This window comes from Aulonocara stuartgranti (genome assembly GCF_965226115.1).
Source record: "Aulonocara stuartgranti genome assembly, chromosome: 8".
NCBI lineage: Eukaryota > Metazoa > Chordata > Actinopteri > Cichliformes > Cichlidae > Aulonocara > Aulonocara stuartgranti.
Genome location: NC_138959.1, coordinates 17,477,192 through 17,494,779, shown reverse-complemented (window position 1 = coordinate 17,494,779; position 17,588 = coordinate 17,477,192). Strand labels below are relative to the sequence as shown.

The following is a 17,588-nucleotide window of genomic DNA, read 5'->3' as shown; positions in this document are numbered from 1 at the left end:
CTTCTACCAAACCGGGGTCTGGCGGGTAGCCTTGCCTAGAGCTTCCTGATAGGGGTGCTAGTTGGTTGTCACCTTGTTCACACGTCTCATTCACACTTCATACATTACCTGCAGTCACTCATTACCCTCCTTATGTATGTAATAAATGTGTAAAAAAAAAAAATAATTCTATGTGTGGTGTATTATTTTAACCAAAAGAGGAACCTAGTTCCTTTAATTGTGTAATCTGTGAACAACGGAGAACCAAACTGTCCTGCCCAGTGTTCCACAGCAAGCATTCAGCGTGTATTTATGTGTGTCCAATATCAAACAGAACATCAAAACATTTAAAACACTAAAATCATCGGGGTTTTAAGAAGAGATCCGTTTTCTCCTATTGATCAAAGGGACCCCTCCTTTGGACTCCAACCAGTACTTCTCCTTTTTAAGTTTTAGAGGATCTTTTCTAATAAAGTCCTCTGGGCCTTCCTAACCCTTCTGTAGTTTAGAGAATATTACTAAAAAATATTCTCAAGGCCTTTAACCTTTTAATTTGTTTAGAAAGGCGTTACTAATAAACCCTTTCAAGGTCCCAGACCTGCACTGAGGTATGTATCCGACACCGGAGAGCAACCCGTCGGCTGCAACCGTGGTCAGACCTCAGTTCACTCTTATCTTTATTCACTTATTCACTTATTTCTTATTCACTTATCTCTTATTCACTTATTTCTTATTCACTTGTCTGATTCTCAACAAGCCTTAAGTAAGCCAGACAATTTTGGTTATGAATTACTAGGAGTTTGGACACTAAGTATTTTTATAATGTTCAATATAGCAGAAATAAAAGGTCTGCTTACCTTGTTTTTGTGTGCACACAGCTTTTGTCCAAACTCCGTTCACTCAGACCACGGCCGAAGTCCTCCCATCCGTTCCAGTTGACCTGGAGCGGATCCTGTTCGTGACGCCAATTGAAGGATATAAAAAAAAACAACAGCAATAGAATAATATTAAACACAAAGTGAACCCGTCTTCCTTCATTAAATAGGTTCTTTTAGATGTTAAGGAGGAATTGACTTAACCAGGCTGGCGGAGAATGAAGACAACCGGACACCTGCTGCAGATGGGGAATCAGTGAACTTTTATTGAGACAGAGACAACCTCTCAACACAGCTCACATCAAGAGATTCCTAATATTTGCTGTGAGGATGGGTATATATTCTCTAAAACTTACAGGAGGGGGTTGTGAGGAAAGTGCTGCATTAGCAGAAAAAACAACTCCATAAAAGGAAATCGGCCTTGGGTGTTCTAGTCTCTTCGCTTGCAGATATCTTGCACCTGCAGGATGAGGCGATCGCTTCTTATCGCTCTCAAGGCCAAAGTCGTGAGCACATTTTTATTACACAGTTGCACAGTAACTTTAAAGCTGAACAATATTTAAAGCTGAATAATGTTTGATCAGATTATATTTTCTTCACTGTGTCTCAATCTTGTGGCCCATATCACCCCTCCTTGCATCCGTGACGTGAAGAAATATTTTAAACAATTATTATTCAAAAACTTATTTAATATGAAGGCATATTCAATAGGCAATAGGCAGAGTGTTACAGGCGTAGCCCTAAAGAAAGTAGCCTCATGGGCAGTGTAGTCCGAGCTGCAGGGAGAATGTGTGGGACTGCTCCTCCCGTTATGTGTGTGTGAGCATGGGGGAGGGAGAAAAAAGGAGAGTCGAAAAGTACAAATTGTCACCGAGCAGAAACGGGAGCTGAAAGCATGTAAATATAATAATAACCACCGCAGCCAGAGGTCCCTTTACTACGGTTTGGAGCCGTGGATCTGGTTTATATACGCGTGGAATAGTTTTCTACACGAGATCGCTGCAAAAAGTGCAGCCTTACCTAATGTCCACCTACTGTTACTCATTTTATATTAAGATTTAAAAATCTAGTTGGTATTGGCATGGTGAGTAACCTTCAGTTATAGTAAAATAAATCACACAGCAATAGTACATTCATGTAGTTGTAAAAAAGCATGATAATGTATTAAGTAATCCAAAGTATTCAGAATACGTTACTCTCATTGAGTAACATAACAGAATACGCTACAAAATACATTTTGAGGCATGTATTCTGTAATCTGTAGTGGAATACATTTTAAAAGTAACCTTTCCAACACTGTTAACCTACTGCCATGTTTAGGCGTGTTTAGGCATGTAGCTAAAGAACCAGTCTATCAGTATTCACATACTGATTATTTTCACTTGACTAAGCTTGAGTCAAGTCAAGTGGTACAGTACACAGAGAAACTTGACAAAATTCTTCCAAGACCATGTTGCTACATATATAGTTTATAACAAACAAACAAAACAGGACTACATAAAGTGTAAGTGTGCAAGAATTTCAAAAAAAGCAACAACAAAAAAAACAGTGCAACGCCAGACAGAATGGAACGATACAGACACAAGAAAGTCCAGACAAAACAGTGCAACAGAAAAGTACAACAATAACAGTGGGTTGTGCAAAAAATAACTTGGTGTATGAAGGTGTGCATGTGTGTGTGTATGAGACTGTGCACATAAGTGCTTGAGGTAGTGACGTGTGTGAGCGAATCATTGTATGTGTCAGTCCAGTCACAGTGTTCAGGAGTCTGAAGGTTTGGGGGAAGCGACTGTTTCACAGTTTGGCAGTCAATTTATCCATCGGAATATGAATGTAAATTAATGGGTGAATGTGACATGTGCTATAAAGCGCTTTGGGTGCTATGGGACAGCAGAAAACTGTTATGTAAGAAATCAGTTCTTTTACCATTTACAACCTGATTGTTAAGTACCACTCCCATCCTTCTTTCTCTGCTCCTTTCATTATCTTCTCAAGCATGAAGTCTTTATCAAAAGGATCATCCTCCCACATGTCTCAGTATTGGATCAGGAATATAAGACAGGATGGAGTGTGTCGTCACAGAAAACCCAAACTGCAATTAGAAAAAAAAAGGAGTGGTAGTAGGAATATGGACGGGGTGTGTTTGGAGCAACAAGCAAACATAAGAATAAAAACGTCACAAAAGGTTACTTTAAGTCCAACATTAGGCAATGAAACTGCGTGTGTGTGTGTGTGTGTTTGAGTTGATTTAGTCATAGTGTTAAAGACACTGTTTACTATCTGCCGTATTCCTGAATTCCCAACATAGTTTCCAGCTACTGACAACTAAATATATCGACATTGTTGATGAAAGCAGTTGTATGAAATGTTTAGCCACATCAGTCCAACCTTTATTTTATGTGTCAATATTTAAATGTGATATACAATAAATATGTAAGCGAATCAAGTGTGTGTTTTTAATGTATAGTCTATAAGGAAAATAAATAATGGAATCCTGCAGGTTTAAAACCTGATACATGTTCTACTTTCATAATGAACCTTTGAAATCGTTTAACCAGGGCCATGAAGCAGCTGCAAATTTTCTTTTAAAAGTTACGATTAAGCAAATGGAACCCATGCACACATTGCACTAAATTTCAGCTGAATAAAAATTCTTATTCTAATAATATTTCTTTGACTGAAATTTGCGTTTCAAACAAATATATTTGCCTGCATTAATATTTAACACCACAGAGACTCATACCTAACAGGCTGAGTTGCAAATGTGTGGTATTTTTAGCTTAGCTCAAAGCTGCTGAGATGTCTGTCTGCTGCAGTGGTGTCTAAATGTGTCATTAAAGGTATTCAGTTTTTCCACATCAGATGGGAGTGACCAGGTAAGAGGATGGGGAAGTATTGCAATGAACGCTAGACCAGCTCAGACTCCGTGTCTGAGTGCTTTCGACTGGAATTTCTTGTTTTCAAAGTTTGGAGGAACTGTCTTCCTCTGTGAAACCACACCTTTACATGTGTGCTGGCTGCACCTATTTTGTGTGCATGCAGAGTGACAATAGTGGCAGGGAATGGAGTTCAGCAGTAGGAGACAAGGTGGAAACTCGTCAGAAATCAACAGTTTTAGTCCTTCCGCACACATTTCTTACTGAGAACGACTGAAAGAGAAACATGAATGACACGGGAGCAAAAGAAGAAGGAGTAAGAATAGAGGAAGGAGATAGAGGCGACAACACAGACAATATCTGCCAAACAGAGAAGAGCCAGGTAGGTCCGCTTTCACTAAAACCCTTCAACTGCTGTTGTGATGTCATGGCATGTTTGCAAAAACAAAACAAAGCAAAAGAGAAAGCAACTAACCAAAAGAAAAAAAAACTGAATGTTTAAAAAAGTTATACTTGGAATTTCCACTAAATGTTCCAAGTAATGGCGATGGTGAGCCACCCACAAACGTCTCAGAAACTTGTCTAACTGGTGGACCTTAAAGGAAGCTTTACTAAGTATAAACCGGTTCATTGAAAGGTTTCTATAGCAATTCAATAATGTTTACTCAAAAGAAAAATGGAAAGCACAATATAAGAGCCCAACTTATGTCTACTAGTATACCTATAGCATCATAACTACATGCATGCAATTAAGCATGTAATCTTGTTTACTGATAACATTAAAGATGGCTGCATTCCACTCATTCATTTAGCTGCGGAGGTATTTTGCAGGCCTGTGGGGATCACATTAGTAATAGGCAAAGGAAAGGTTTGTGAAACACTGAAACTTTTAAAGCATAAGGTTTCAAAACAATCTCATACTCATCTCTGCACGCACACCTGCTAATCTCACAGGTTGCACTATTCTCCACATGGCCACTTGTCACAGAAGCATGTATAGCAACAATTTTGATCGACATATGTTTTAGAGAAATAATTGTACAAATAAAGGGAGAAAAATGCAGAAATTGTATTTATTGTTATAACTACCCAGATTTAAGGCTGTTTTTTTCTTAACAAACAAACAAACCACATCCCCATTCAAAGTTTGGAAGTGAATTTAACTTTTGTTGAATTATAAGCTTCCTGAGAGTTAACATCGACAGCGTTATGATTGATGTGATGTGATGATTCAGCACATAGCGCATGAATCATCACATCTCACAACATAAAAGACATGCATCGGAGGTGTTTGGAGGTGGGGGGCGGTATGTTTGTGTTAGTGTACATGCATATGTGTGCATTCGTGTGCGTCCCTTGAGAGAAGGTATCCCTTCACCCGGTAAAGTGAAAGTCAGCATTCCTTCAGTCGATACAGGTGGCCTTGAAGAATAAGGGTAAAGAGTCCAAAAACACACAGTCCTGTTATCAAGGAGAATTTTGTTATTTCCATTAACCTCGGCCTTGGGGCCTTCCAGCTGGCACCAGTGGGGGTAACCGCATGAAATGAAGATGGTGGATGTTTGAATTAGTACGAACAACTGCATCCAATTTTACAGTTGTCTAATGTCCGTCACTTGTCACCAGGTCTCTCAATTTCCCGTTGAAGAGCCGTGAGCTTCTCTAAGACCACCGTCTGAGTATTCAAGGCCCTCCCCGTCGCTTCGATTATAGCGGCCAGCCTTGTGGGGATTTGAACAGCCGTAACTGCTTTCTTTAATCTTCGATAAGCCAGGGCCGAGCCAGCTCCAATGAGCAAGAACCCTGTTATCATATTTCTGAATAGGTAGATGTGTTCGATGTCCTTGATTGACAGTCCCGTCAGGCACACGACGCGCCAGTTCCGCCAGACATCGATTGTGTAACCGGCAGGGAACGTCCCTCCAGGACAGTCGGCCTCTCTTGAACCCAGGCTTCTCGATGAGAAGTGCAACTCAGTCTGCAGATGTCTTGGTTAAATCCAGTTCTGCCTCAGTTTCTAAAAACAGCCAGACTCGCATCTTGATATCCTTACGAACCTTTCGTTGACCCTGACAAGCTTCTGCAGTATAAATCGAGTTCTTCATTTGAAATGCCACCAAACTTTTCAAGACTTTGGTGCGTCACAAAGCACAGGTTCTCGATGAGAAGCCTGGGTTCTCCTCAATTGCATTAAAGGACCAGTTGATCAAATCCATAATTCTTCTTTAGGTTTAAGAGAACACTGAGACTGAGAGACTCTTTGAGGGTTTGAGATAGAAGAGACTAGACAAGACATGAGAAGCCAAGCAGGAAAGATAAAGGAGAGGGAGAAAGTGTTTAATTTCTAAGTCCCTAAGTGTAATGAAAATGAAGCTTTTTTTTTTCTCCCAAAAAGATGGGAGTAAGAGCTGACAATTTCTGCTGGTTTTCTCCTTAAGCTTCATAATCAACAAAAATAATAATGAGAAACCAGGTATTGTTTTGTTATATACAAGTGGCTCTTGTGCCCCTTGTTATAAATAGAAGCTGTAGTATTAAAAACAATAATTTAATAATAACAAGATTCAGCTCAAATGACACTGGTTCATACAAATGGAAATCCTGGCACCTTGGATTACTTGCTTACATTCCTGGAAGCAGCAGGTAAGCAACCTGTCAACACTTGGCTGAAATACAACCAGAACCTCAAACATGATGTAAATGTTTTGAACTGCAGTGTTTCGAAAAACCTGAGCTTCAAACACTCAACACACTGTAAAAATGTCAGTACTGAGGTCACATACCGAGCTTTCATTCCACTTGCATAATAGCAGATTATAAATGAATACCAATGAGTACCTAGGCCAATTTAAAAGTTTAATTAAAAAAATAAAATGTTTGACTTGTGGGTTGTATTATTCTACTACAGGATATGTGCATACACAGGCTCACTGTTAAACCAGGCTCAGAAATCCGTATAAGTCAATCACTATTTAACAACTTTTTAAAAATCCTTTCAGAGTTGGATCCCCAAAATCATCAAGAAACGAGTGTGCAGCACCTTTGTAGAAGATTCCTTCAGGTACTGTGACCTCTGCCTTTTGATAGTGACATGTTTGTAATTTGAGTTGACTCTCATAGTGATGTTTGTATCCCTCCACCTCTCTCAGTAGTAGTGAATTTTGTCAGTGTGGGGCTGCGAGAGATGACCATGCCTCTGTGGCTGTTGGAGATTATTTCAGCACAGCAATTTTGAAGCACTGGGAAAGTGCGGAGCACTCCTCTGAACAACCAACTGATGCCTTTGGAGAGGTGCAGTTTGCAGGAGCCAGCAAGAGGCACAGCCATGTGGGTGCTTTCATTTTGTCCCATAATGCTTTATCTCTACAGCCTTAGAGTTTTGGAAAATGTGAAAATGTTTTTAAAGGAAAATTCATGTAAAGGTGTAAAGGTGGGTTAAATAAAGATCCAGATAAACCTGGAGCTCTGGTAGTCAGTACTTTGAGTTTTCCTGACCTTCAACCTGCTACTAAACAAACAAAGTCAGTACCAGAGTAAAGAACAAGCCACTCCTTAACATATTGAGGAAAGTTCCTGTAAAACCTTTAACACTGACTCTCCCATAGTTTTCCTGACAGTAAAAATTGGTCTGGGCTCTAATGGGTTAAGGGTCATTTTCATTTTCAAAGTTTTAATCACAATTTAACGGTTGAAACAACCAAAGCAACATTTTAGCTTTGATACTAGATCACAATTCATTACTTTCCAAGCCTCTTTGTGTTGTTGACATGTAATTGTTTCTTTTAATCCATCAAATGTCTAATCTTAGTTCCTGCGCCTGTCATGGAGCACTGAGCCTTCGGTGGTGTACAACATACTGACAGCCCAGTCAATATGGGGTCTTCCTAGACCAAACCTGGTTGTTTCTGTTGTGGGTGGAGAGAGCAGGACACAGGTGAAGACCTGGGTACGGGAGGTTCTCAGACAGGGACTGGTGAAAGCGTCACAAAGCACAGGTAAAAACTTTATGCATCTGTCACTCTGTCAGTGCCTCATCTATAATGATTACAGTGTGCTTGGAATTTCTGTGAGATGTTTGCTGAAATATTTGATTGTTGGTTAGCAGATGCTATCGTCATTTCCAGATGGTTCCCTTTACCATATAAAAAATGTATAAAAGAATGCCTTGCCTTAACTTTGTTTAGTTTCTAGATTTATAAAGCTGTAAAAGGAAAAAAAGCAGATTCTGTTCACCTGGACATACGTTTTTCATCTATGAAAATATAGTTGAAACATTTCCTTACCTGGATAACTGAGCATGCATCGAGATATGTAAGTCATCTTAATGCAATCACATATCAATGATGGCCAAACCCCATCTTGCAGTCATCTTTGTAGAAGATATTATACATCCTGTAGCACACCTGGGATGTCAGGTATCGCTGTTAAGGACTCTGGAGATGCTGTGATCGTAAATAAAGCAGTTTCCCACTCAAGACACCAGGATGGAAGTAGTATTGTTTACTCAATGGATTATACTATAAGCTCTAAAAAAAAGCATACTGTCTGGTCCTAATGTTTGTACTGAAATGGCAATTTTCTCTTTGACTACTGTACCAAGTGCAGGTAGCACATGGTGATACTGATCTCCTGTCACTTGCTCTTCTTTCAAAACAAGTACAAGAAGCAATGAAAAAATTGTTCACACAAATATGCAAGTTGCTACATGGCTCACACTAAGTAAACATGATTATTGGATAACATCCAGGACAGGGCGTAGCAGTGAGAAAGCAAACATGTTGCTTTTGTACTTACACTCGCCATTAAAACACGCTGCATATAAAAACATTTTTTATGCATCTTTTTGGTTTTTCTAGTATTTCTAGTGCTCTTAATTCTTTGACAGATAAACACACAGACCGAAACTCAGACTCCAGCCAAACTTAACACAGTGACTGGGGAGACATTGGGAACATGGCCACAAGAGTGACATGACATGTGGAGACAAGTTAAACTAAAGGCAAAGGAAGGCAAAGGACCAAAACCTAAGAATTAAATTAAAAAATTAAATGGACAATACGTAAACACTGGGTCACCAGACTCATGACCCTGACAGTGTTTTAGTGAAAATGATAAAAAATAATATGATACAGTTTCACAGCTTAATACATTATTTTTTGTTTGATTTTTAAGCCTATTCAAAGAAATGTAACAGATAGTAATAAATAAATAATAAATAATAGGTATGAAGTTGTGCAAAATGTAAATAACCCCAGTTATGGACAACATATTAGCTAATGGTATCACATATAGAGATATGAGATTTGCAAATTATTGTTAATTATTATTCAGGTGTTAGTTTACACAGCTTTTTAACATTTCGGAATTATTTAGTGGCATGGCACAGTAAGCTAATTAGTATACAGGTTGAACCAGGAAATTTACCATCTACCTGTTTCCCCCAGGTGCATGGATCTTAACTACAGGTCTGCGTGAAGGTGTTGGCAGGTGTGTCGGACAGGCAGTGAGAGATCATGCAGCTGCAGCATCTTCAGTCTCCCTCAACAAGGTGGTAGCGTTGGGCATTGCTCCGTGGGGCCTTGTGAAAAAACGAGAGCAGCTGGTCAACCCTCAGGTAGTACAGACATTTACACGTTTAAACATGTGTTCACCTTTATTTTGCAAAAAGCTCACTTAAAGATTTGATTTACATTTCTCATTTTAATAGATTTTTTAATTGCTTGTAATTAGTATAAATATACGTCCCAAATTTAAGATAAGTAAGACATTGTCTTGATGCATGCTCAGTTATCCAGGCAAGTAAATCCCAAAAAGTTGATTCTGTTCATCTGGAAGTAAGGCTTTCAGTGGGAGAAACATTACGTCACTCATCCAACTGTCTTCTTCAGTCTTGAATGACTGCAGGTTTTCCCAACCTTATAAACAGTACACGTGCATAATGACTGAAACTAGCACCACTGAAGAGCAATAGTCTACAAGGTCAGTTCCTTGAATACAACCATTGATCAATGCCCATAACTACAATTCCAGTACACTATATTACTCTGTTTGTGTTGGGGGACCCGATCGTTGAGGTGGACCAATTTTTGGCAGTGTGTTTCGTGTATAAAAGCCATGGAGATGCGGTGTTTAGAGAAAATCCATTTCAATTGTCACACTAAGGGTTTTCACTTAGACAGCAGTTGTCATTCTTCTCTGTTGGACCAGCTGGAACTTTCTTTAGGTGCCTTTCCAGCTTTGACAAATGTCCAGCTGGGATAAACACATTTACTCAGGGCCTTCTTGATATGATTTTCTTGTGATTCCCTGTCAGCCTACCCAAAACTAGGAAGGGACCTAAAGAAAGCTCCAGCCAATCCAGGTGAGAAGAAGGACAACTGCCGCCTAAGCAAAACCCCTTAGTGATTCTGTATGTGTCAGGAGTATCGGAAGAGTTGAAACGCATTTTCTCCCAACACTGTGTCTCTGCAGCTTTAATACCCCAAAAAATGATGCGCCAAAAACTGATCCACCCCAAGAGTTGGGTCCTGACACAGAGTAATAAAGTGGATGCTGTTAAGTGTCAGCAGGATTGCCATGATTTATACATCAGGGAAACCAAACAGGCTCTGGTTAAAGTGAATGGCACAACACAGAAGAGCTACCTCGCCAGGCCAAGACTCTGCAGTGTATTTAAACCTACAGGCCAATGCTGTGATTACAGCCATTCCCCAACTCTCTCTAGATGGTACTCATGGCCATTGAATAATGGTCATTGATCAGTGCTAATGACAATATGCATATTAATGATCAAGAAACTGACCCAATGTTTATTCAGTTGTGTTGGTATCAGCCATTATGCAAATGTACTGTTTATGATGTTGGGAAAACCTGCAGTCAGCTGAGACTGAAGAAGTCAGCTGGATTTACAACGAAGTGTTTCTCCTGCTGAAAATGCTACGTCCAGATGAACAGAATCAACATTTTGGGTTAGTAAGATTATGTGAATTTTATCATTGAGTGCTCAAAGTAAGGCAAATCTATACTATACGGGTAATCTTGGGACCAAGCTGTATTTGTATCTCCTATTAAAACACACAAAAAAGATCCAAAGGTTTCAGGCTTCCATTACACTGTAGACAATTATCTTAATCAAAGAAACACTGTAATAACAGTTTTTTCTTCTTTTGTAGGGAAGCTTTCCTGCAAAGTACTATGTCCACAGCATTTCTCGGGACTCCTGCTACCTGGACAACAACTACCAGGCCTTCCTGCTGGTGGATGATGGTAGTGTGGGCCGCAGAGGAGGAGAAACAGATTTCAGAGCCAGATTGGAGGAATACATTTCCCAGCAGCGCACAGGCATATGGGGTGAGAGATGGTACCATACTATGAGTACAATATTTTATTAAGATTTATAAGACTTTTATTGAGCTGAAGTTAAGTGAAATTTGTATCTCTTTAAAGGAAGTGGCAGCATTGACATCCCTGTCCTTTGTATGCTGATATCAGGGGAAGCAGACACGCTGAAGGTACAGTCTCTGCTTTATGTTTTGATTATCACAAAAATCTTGTGAATTAGCATTTAAATTGTGGAAATGTTTCTTTTTGATTGTTTTTGTAATGTCTGTCAGAGAATGGATCTCTCTCTGAAAAACTTTATCCCCTGGCTGGTTGTGGCTGGCTCAGGAGGCTTGGCTGATTTCCTGAGTGATGTCTTGGAGAACCTGTCTTCAGCTCCAGCTGTGCCGTCCTCTGGTGAAGGCAACAATGAGGCTCTTAAAGCTCCCAAGGTGGATCTCAAAGACAGAGTGGCAGAACGGTTTAAGAAGCATTTTCCTTCAGAAACAGAGACTGACAAACTAGTTGAACAGGTGAGTGCTGACAACAGAAACATTGCATTGGCTCTTCGTCTGCAGAAGAGTTGGGGGAAAGACTTTCTTGAAACTGTTATTTGGTTCAGCATAGTGAAAAGAAAAAGCTAACTCACTCACAAGCTGTGATTATGGGTGTTTTTATAGAACTAAAGCATACATGGTATGGCGTTATTTTTGTGCCACTATTCTGAGCGCACGTAAAAAAAATTGCAGGTGCAAGTGTTGCATTTTGAGGAGAAATTTATTTTGAGCGAAGAAAAGCTAAATTTGAGTGAACGAACTTCATTGCTGCGTGGAAAAAATGTATTTCAGTGTTTGCTATTATCCATACACACACACACAATAGCAGCCCCACTCGCTCAGTTTTTGTTTTTGTGCTCGCTTGCAACTCAACTCTTTCTATACACCGTTATATTTGTGCCACAAAACCAGCCAATCACAGACTTGGATGCAAAAAAATCTGATTGGCTGTTCTGGTCTCCAAACAGCTCGAAGTGACGAAATGCAATATCCCAGAATCCATTTCGTCCAAAACTCAATCGAGGCAGTGGCAGGGGAACACAGAGTGACAGAGTTTGAAATATTACTCTTTCTGGGTCACAAAATAAACGTTTAAGATATTTTCATGTGAGAATGTTGCTGTGTAAACTTCAAATACCTGCTCGATTCATCAAGACATCACATATTTGCATAAGTGCTCTAAACGTTTTCGGAGATGCCTGTTACCCACCAAGTTTGTTCACTCAAATTTAGCTTTTCTTCGCTCAAAATAAATTTCTCCTCAAAATGCAACACTTGCTACTGCAATTTTTTTTTACGTGCGCTCAGAATAGTGGCACAAAAATAACACCATATACATGTAGCATATATGTATAATGCAATTGTTCAATAGCACTGGATCAAAATCAAAACCTAATACCCCCAAAAAGTAGTTTTACAATAGATTATTGTATTAGTGTTGAGTGTGAATGAAAATGTGATTAAACAGGGTATTCAATTACAAAAATTATATAGCAGTGCTCAGCTGAAAATTAGCTGAAAACTTGGATCAATTTTGCATGGCATGCAGTGTGCTTTTAAAATATCTAGGTAAACTGGAAAAGTGGAGGACAAAAAAGTGAGATGCCTAAAATTTATCCACAGAAGATCGGGAGGATCTGATAGTCACGAAATAAAAAATAAAAATAAAAGTTTGGTTGATTCATCTGCTTTTTATGGGAGCCTCAGAATAAATGGTATTAGTAGAAAGATGGTCAAGAAAAGGCTGAAGTATAATAAATAATATAAAAACTGGACTGAAAATTAATGACAACAGGTCTGATGGCATGATGTGTCCTAATATGAAAATTGATAGAGTGATTGACGTATCAATTGAATTAAAGATGTATGGTGGAGGTCAGGAGAGAGGTACAATAGTGAATGTCTGCTTTGTCTTCTTTGCACGGTGTGCAGTGTACCCCTGTAAATTTTCAGGAAACTGGACAGGTTTGACCATTGAACCTGACATTGATTATTTTCAATTAGCTTTCTAAATAATATTAATATTTATGTTAATATTATTATATTAATATTTATATATTATGGTTAATATTATAATATTTGTGCTTCTACCCATTTCTTTACACTCTGAGAGAAAAATGTGAAATACTGCTATTAATATTCGCCTTAACTAAGATGAGCGGTTCTGTGTGGACCGTTCTTTACTTATCAGGTGTTGGCACCCTGTTCCAGGATGTGTGTTCAAGAATCGCTGATTTTAGCATTTGTTATTCAGTCAACAACATACTGTGGAGTAGATCTGCCCTCAAGTTTGTTTCTTAGTAAACAAAAAACTGTTTGCTACAGTTTATGATCAGGCAATAATAATACTAACCACAACAACAGCAACGGCAACAGAAACAACAAAGGCAATAATAATAGTGATAAAGAATTCGGTTATTCAAGACTGAACTGCTTAAAGACCATCCATCCATCCATCCATTCATCCGGGGCTGGGTCGCGGGGGCAGCAGCCCAAGTAGAGAAGCCCAGACCTCCCTCTCCCCAGCCACCTCCTCCAGCTTATCCGGGGAACACCAAGGCGTTCCCAGGCCAGCCGATAGATATAATCTCTCCAGCGTGTCCTGGGTCTGCCCCGGGGCCTCCTCCCCTCCTCGTTAATGTTGCAAATATAAGCATTTATATTCTGATCTTATGTTAGCCTTCACTGATAGATTGTGACTTCATGACATTTACCTTTCACATTTAACTAATAAAAGACCAAAGAAAAGAAAAATGCAGGGCAGCTTTCCAAGTCTTTAATGAAGTTTTATAATAAAACGGAAACACATTATAAATGTATCAGAATGAAACATTTTAAATAAGGAATAGGTATACAGATCATGTAGGGACACAATAAGCCACTATAAACAGATCCGTCTGTGAAGGTTCTCAGTCGTCCAGGTCATCGTAGTTTAAGGAGCTTGGAAAGAAAAGCGTCTGGACTTCTTTGAGTTGCTTGAAGACCTTTCACCTCTCGTTCGAGAAGCTTCTTCAGTTCTAGGGTCAAATGGTGGAGAGTCCCAGATTTAAACCCAGTGGTAGTTTCCCCCCAAAGAGGGACAAAGGACCCCCTAATGATCCTCTACCTAATCACATGAGCCGAGGTGTGAATACGGGTGTGGGTCACAATTAGAGATGGACCGATCCGATATTACGTGTCGGTATCGGTCCGATACTGATCGGATATCGGAGAGAAATAAAAAATTTAATCCGATCCATTAAATATCAAAAAAGCACCTCACAAAACTTGCGACAAGGTGTAACTCGGCTCATAACCGTAGCACGTTGGAGCAGTGTGCTCACGTGATTGAGCGGCTGTGTGTATTTGTAGCCTCACTACCAAACTGGCATTTCATCTCCGAGGAAGTTATCCCAGAGAGAAGTAAAGCAAGTGTGTAAATTCATCTCTGAATGTTTATAAAGCATTCACATGTTAAGCTTAACAACCGATATATGGAGCGACTGCCTCTTCTTGCTGCTACTTCAATCGTGAAACTGCTTAATGATCAGCTGATCGGCTTTTCTGTCGCGAGTCCGTCTCTCTTGTTTGTTTTTGGCCCACTTTGCACCAGAAAGATGAAACCAGCGGCTGAACAACAGCAGCAGGTTTAACCTTGATAAGCTGTTGTTAGAATTTATTTAATATTACTTTCTACACCAGGATCCTTTTCTACGCAGCTGACGGCTGGTAGCTGTGCAGGGGCGGATCTAGCAAAGTTTCGCCAGGGGGGCCGATAGGGCATTAACAGGGAAAAGGGGGCACAAAGACATACTTTTCTTTCTCATTCTCATTTAAAATGTCTAGCTTTTAATCAATAATTATCTGAATCTTACACCCAAAGTTTTAATCTTATGTAAAATATATAGAAGTCCATTACTGTATATAGTAAATGTTAAGTCTAATATACCCTAGTAAGCTATAGTACTTTTTCCTTTGGGAAGGTACCATCTGTGCAGTCTGCAATTCTGTTGAAGAAAGATGTTGAATCTATTTAATTATTCTTGAAAAATAATTTTAAATTTTTTTTCCACACTGCATCAAATTAAAGTTGATTACGTCGATTAAGCATCATGAGGTGGAGGGTGGGGGGTGGTTCCCTATTTTTTTTTGCTGGGAGTTTGCAACCCTATTAGTTAGGTTGCTTAATATTTCTGCTAAGTACTCTTTAAAATACCAGAATAGGAAGGATGGAGTAGGTTTAAGTTTATTAGATTGATCAGTATTGTTGAACTATGAAATATTTTGGGTGCAGTGTATTTTTTTACATACAGGTATAACAGAATAGCTTTAGTGTTGTTGTTTATTTAAACTTGAGTATGAACTTATACAAAATACAGCAATATATTAAAAAAACAGTTTTATTGATTAAAAAACACACTATATCAAATTCATATCGGTATCGGCAGATATCCAAATTTATGATATCAGTATCGGACATAAAAAAGTGGTATCGTGCCATCTCTAGCCACAATCAGCCAGTGTTTCTGGTGAGCTCATTGTGAAACCTAGCCCCACCCTATCATGTGATTTTCTGAGGTAGGATGGCCCAGGATGTAAGTGAGCATTAAGGCGTCTTGGAAGGGGCAGTCCCACAGAGTTTAAATCTGGGACTCTCCACCATTTGACCCTAGAACTCAAGAAGCTTCTTGGATGAGAGGTGAAAGGTCTTCAAGCAAGTTAAAGAAGTCCAGTCCAGGTCTAGATGTAATAAGGTGGGAACTGAACAAAGCCGAAGTGGATCTGGTCGGGTCATAAACTGTACTTAACAGTTTTTTATTTAATAAAAAGTTGAATATGGGAAGATTAACTCCAGAATCTTTTGCTTTAACTATCACATGTCCATAGTAAACTGTGTTTGACCTGTTTCTTGCAGTTTAATAAAAAAAAAAGAACAAGTCTTTTCTTTAATCTTTTTCTAAAACATTTTGTAATCATGTCTCTGTCATTCCTGTTCCCTTCCCATCTTCTGTCTCCAGGCTTTGAGCATTTACCAGAACAGACATTTGATTACAGTCTACCACGGAGAGCACGAGAGTCCAAATGACTTTGACACAGTCCTGCTTAAAACACTTGTGGGAGGTATGTAAGTAGCCTGTAATTTTGCAAAAGAGTCATAACATTAACTTTTAATCCATATTTTAATTTTTATGTTATGTTTGTCTTTTTTAGCAAGTAAGCAACAATCATCAGCTGAGGACAATCCTTATACTGATGAGCTGAAACTAGCAGTAACGTGGAACAGGGTTGACATTGCCAAGACTGAACTCTTCAATGGAGACATCCAGTGGAAGGTGAGGAGGGAAAAAGACACCAACCAGATGTTGCACTGAAAGAAGAATTCATACATAACATTACATTATACAGCCTATTTAAACACCTTTGACTGAAAAACTGTTTAATTCTGATTTTTAGAGAAATATTTGGCATAAAAAATATTGACCTGTCCTAAAACATGATCTCCTTCCTCCAATTAAACAGTATGAAGATTTGGAGGACTCAATGACAGATGCGCTGATCAACAACAAGCCCCAGTTTGTTCGGCTTTTCATTGAGAATGGTTTGAATATCCTGGAGTACCTAACTTATGGCAGGCTGGAAACCCTTTATCGCTCTGTGCCAGATGGGAGCTTACTATATCAGCTGCTACAGCGCTGCCTAGCAGAGCGGCTGGCAATGGTGGAGCGTCACTCACCATCAGAACAACAGAATTCATCCTCAAAAGTGGCGACAGATAACAATCAGAGCAGACCAGTGAAGGAGGTCACCCTTTTTGAGGTGAATTTTGTAATCAAAGATATTCTGTCCTTTCTCATTAATTAGGCTTAAATTGATTCATTACAAATGTGAAGAAAACCTGACACTGTTGTGCTTATTGTCCCACCCACGTGTTTCCTCAGGTGTCAGAGGTCCTGGAGCTGTTAATGGGTGATGTCTGCCAGCCTTTCTACTACAAAGCTTTGGGCTTTCAGTTCACTTCATCCAAAAGGATGTCTCTGAAGGTACTCTGAACTTTTCAGAACATGCACACAGAGTGTACTTGTGGTTATAGGATTTCTTTTTTCTTTTTTTTAAATTATTGACGTGATAATGAGCATTCTTTTCTTCATTCATCAAAGCGTGCCAGTAAGGTTCTGCGTGGACGTTGCATGTATCCTGACCTGCCCTGCCCTCATCCCTGGGCTTCACTCTTCCTCTGGGCTGTACTGCAAAACCGCAGTGAGATGGCCCTTTATTTCTGGGAGATGGTAAAAGTTCTGAGACAAACTGCAAAAAGGATTTTACTTGTGTTCAGCTGGTTTGAAATCCCCAATAATCAAACTACAGCTTGTTTCTGCATTGTTATTAGTTAAGGAGTGGTGCTTTTCCAGAAGAAAAAAATTAAATTTAATTAAATTAAATTTAAAAAATCCTCTTATACTGATTTATATACTACAGAGTCCTCGGTGTATGAATGGATGAAC

General features: G+C 39.2%; 1 protein-coding gene and 1 long non-coding RNA gene across 3 annotated transcripts in view; one reads left to right on the top strand and one right to left on the bottom strand.

The window, feature by feature from the left end:
* Nucleotides 1-663: 663 nt before the first annotated feature.
* Nucleotides 664-1,447, bottom strand: LOC309712642. Its single transcript, XR_014278342.1, has 2 exons — nucleotides 1,059-1,447; nucleotides 664-931 (listed from the first exon to the last, which is right to left on the bottom strand). It is a non-coding gene; the product is annotated as an uncharacterized lncRNA (long non-coding RNA).
* A 2,313-nt stretch (nucleotides 1,448-3,760) lies between these two features.
* Nucleotides 3,761-17,588, top strand: part of LOC309712639 (transient receptor potential cation channel subfamily M member 4-like) — a 28,825-nt gene continuing 14,997 nt past the window's right edge. Inside the window, exons 1-13 of one of the 2 annotated variants that reach the window (XM_082543599.1) lie at nucleotides 3,761-4,112; nucleotides 6,730-6,791; nucleotides 6,883-7,057; nucleotides 7,539-7,725; nucleotides 9,175-9,344; nucleotides 10,903-11,080; nucleotides 11,177-11,241; nucleotides 11,344-11,583; nucleotides 16,104-16,206; nucleotides 16,297-16,418; nucleotides 16,606-16,902; nucleotides 17,025-17,126; nucleotides 17,244-17,372. In XM_082543599.1, coding sequence (XP_082399725.1) covers nucleotides 4,017-4,112; nucleotides 6,730-6,791; nucleotides 6,883-7,057; nucleotides 7,539-7,725; nucleotides 9,175-9,344; nucleotides 10,903-11,080; nucleotides 11,177-11,241; nucleotides 11,344-11,583; nucleotides 16,104-16,206; nucleotides 16,297-16,418; nucleotides 16,606-16,902; nucleotides 17,025-17,126; nucleotides 17,244-17,372 — 1,926 coding nt within the window. In that variant the 5' untranslated portion in view covers nucleotides 3,761-4,016. Of the gene's footprint in view, nucleotides 4,113-6,729; nucleotides 6,792-6,879; nucleotides 7,058-7,538; nucleotides 7,726-9,174; nucleotides 9,345-10,902; nucleotides 11,081-11,176; nucleotides 11,242-11,343; nucleotides 11,584-16,103; nucleotides 16,207-16,296; nucleotides 16,419-16,605; nucleotides 16,903-17,024; nucleotides 17,127-17,243; nucleotides 17,373-17,588 lie in introns of both variants that reach the window. The other variant, XM_082543598.1, reaches the window with a different exon arrangement.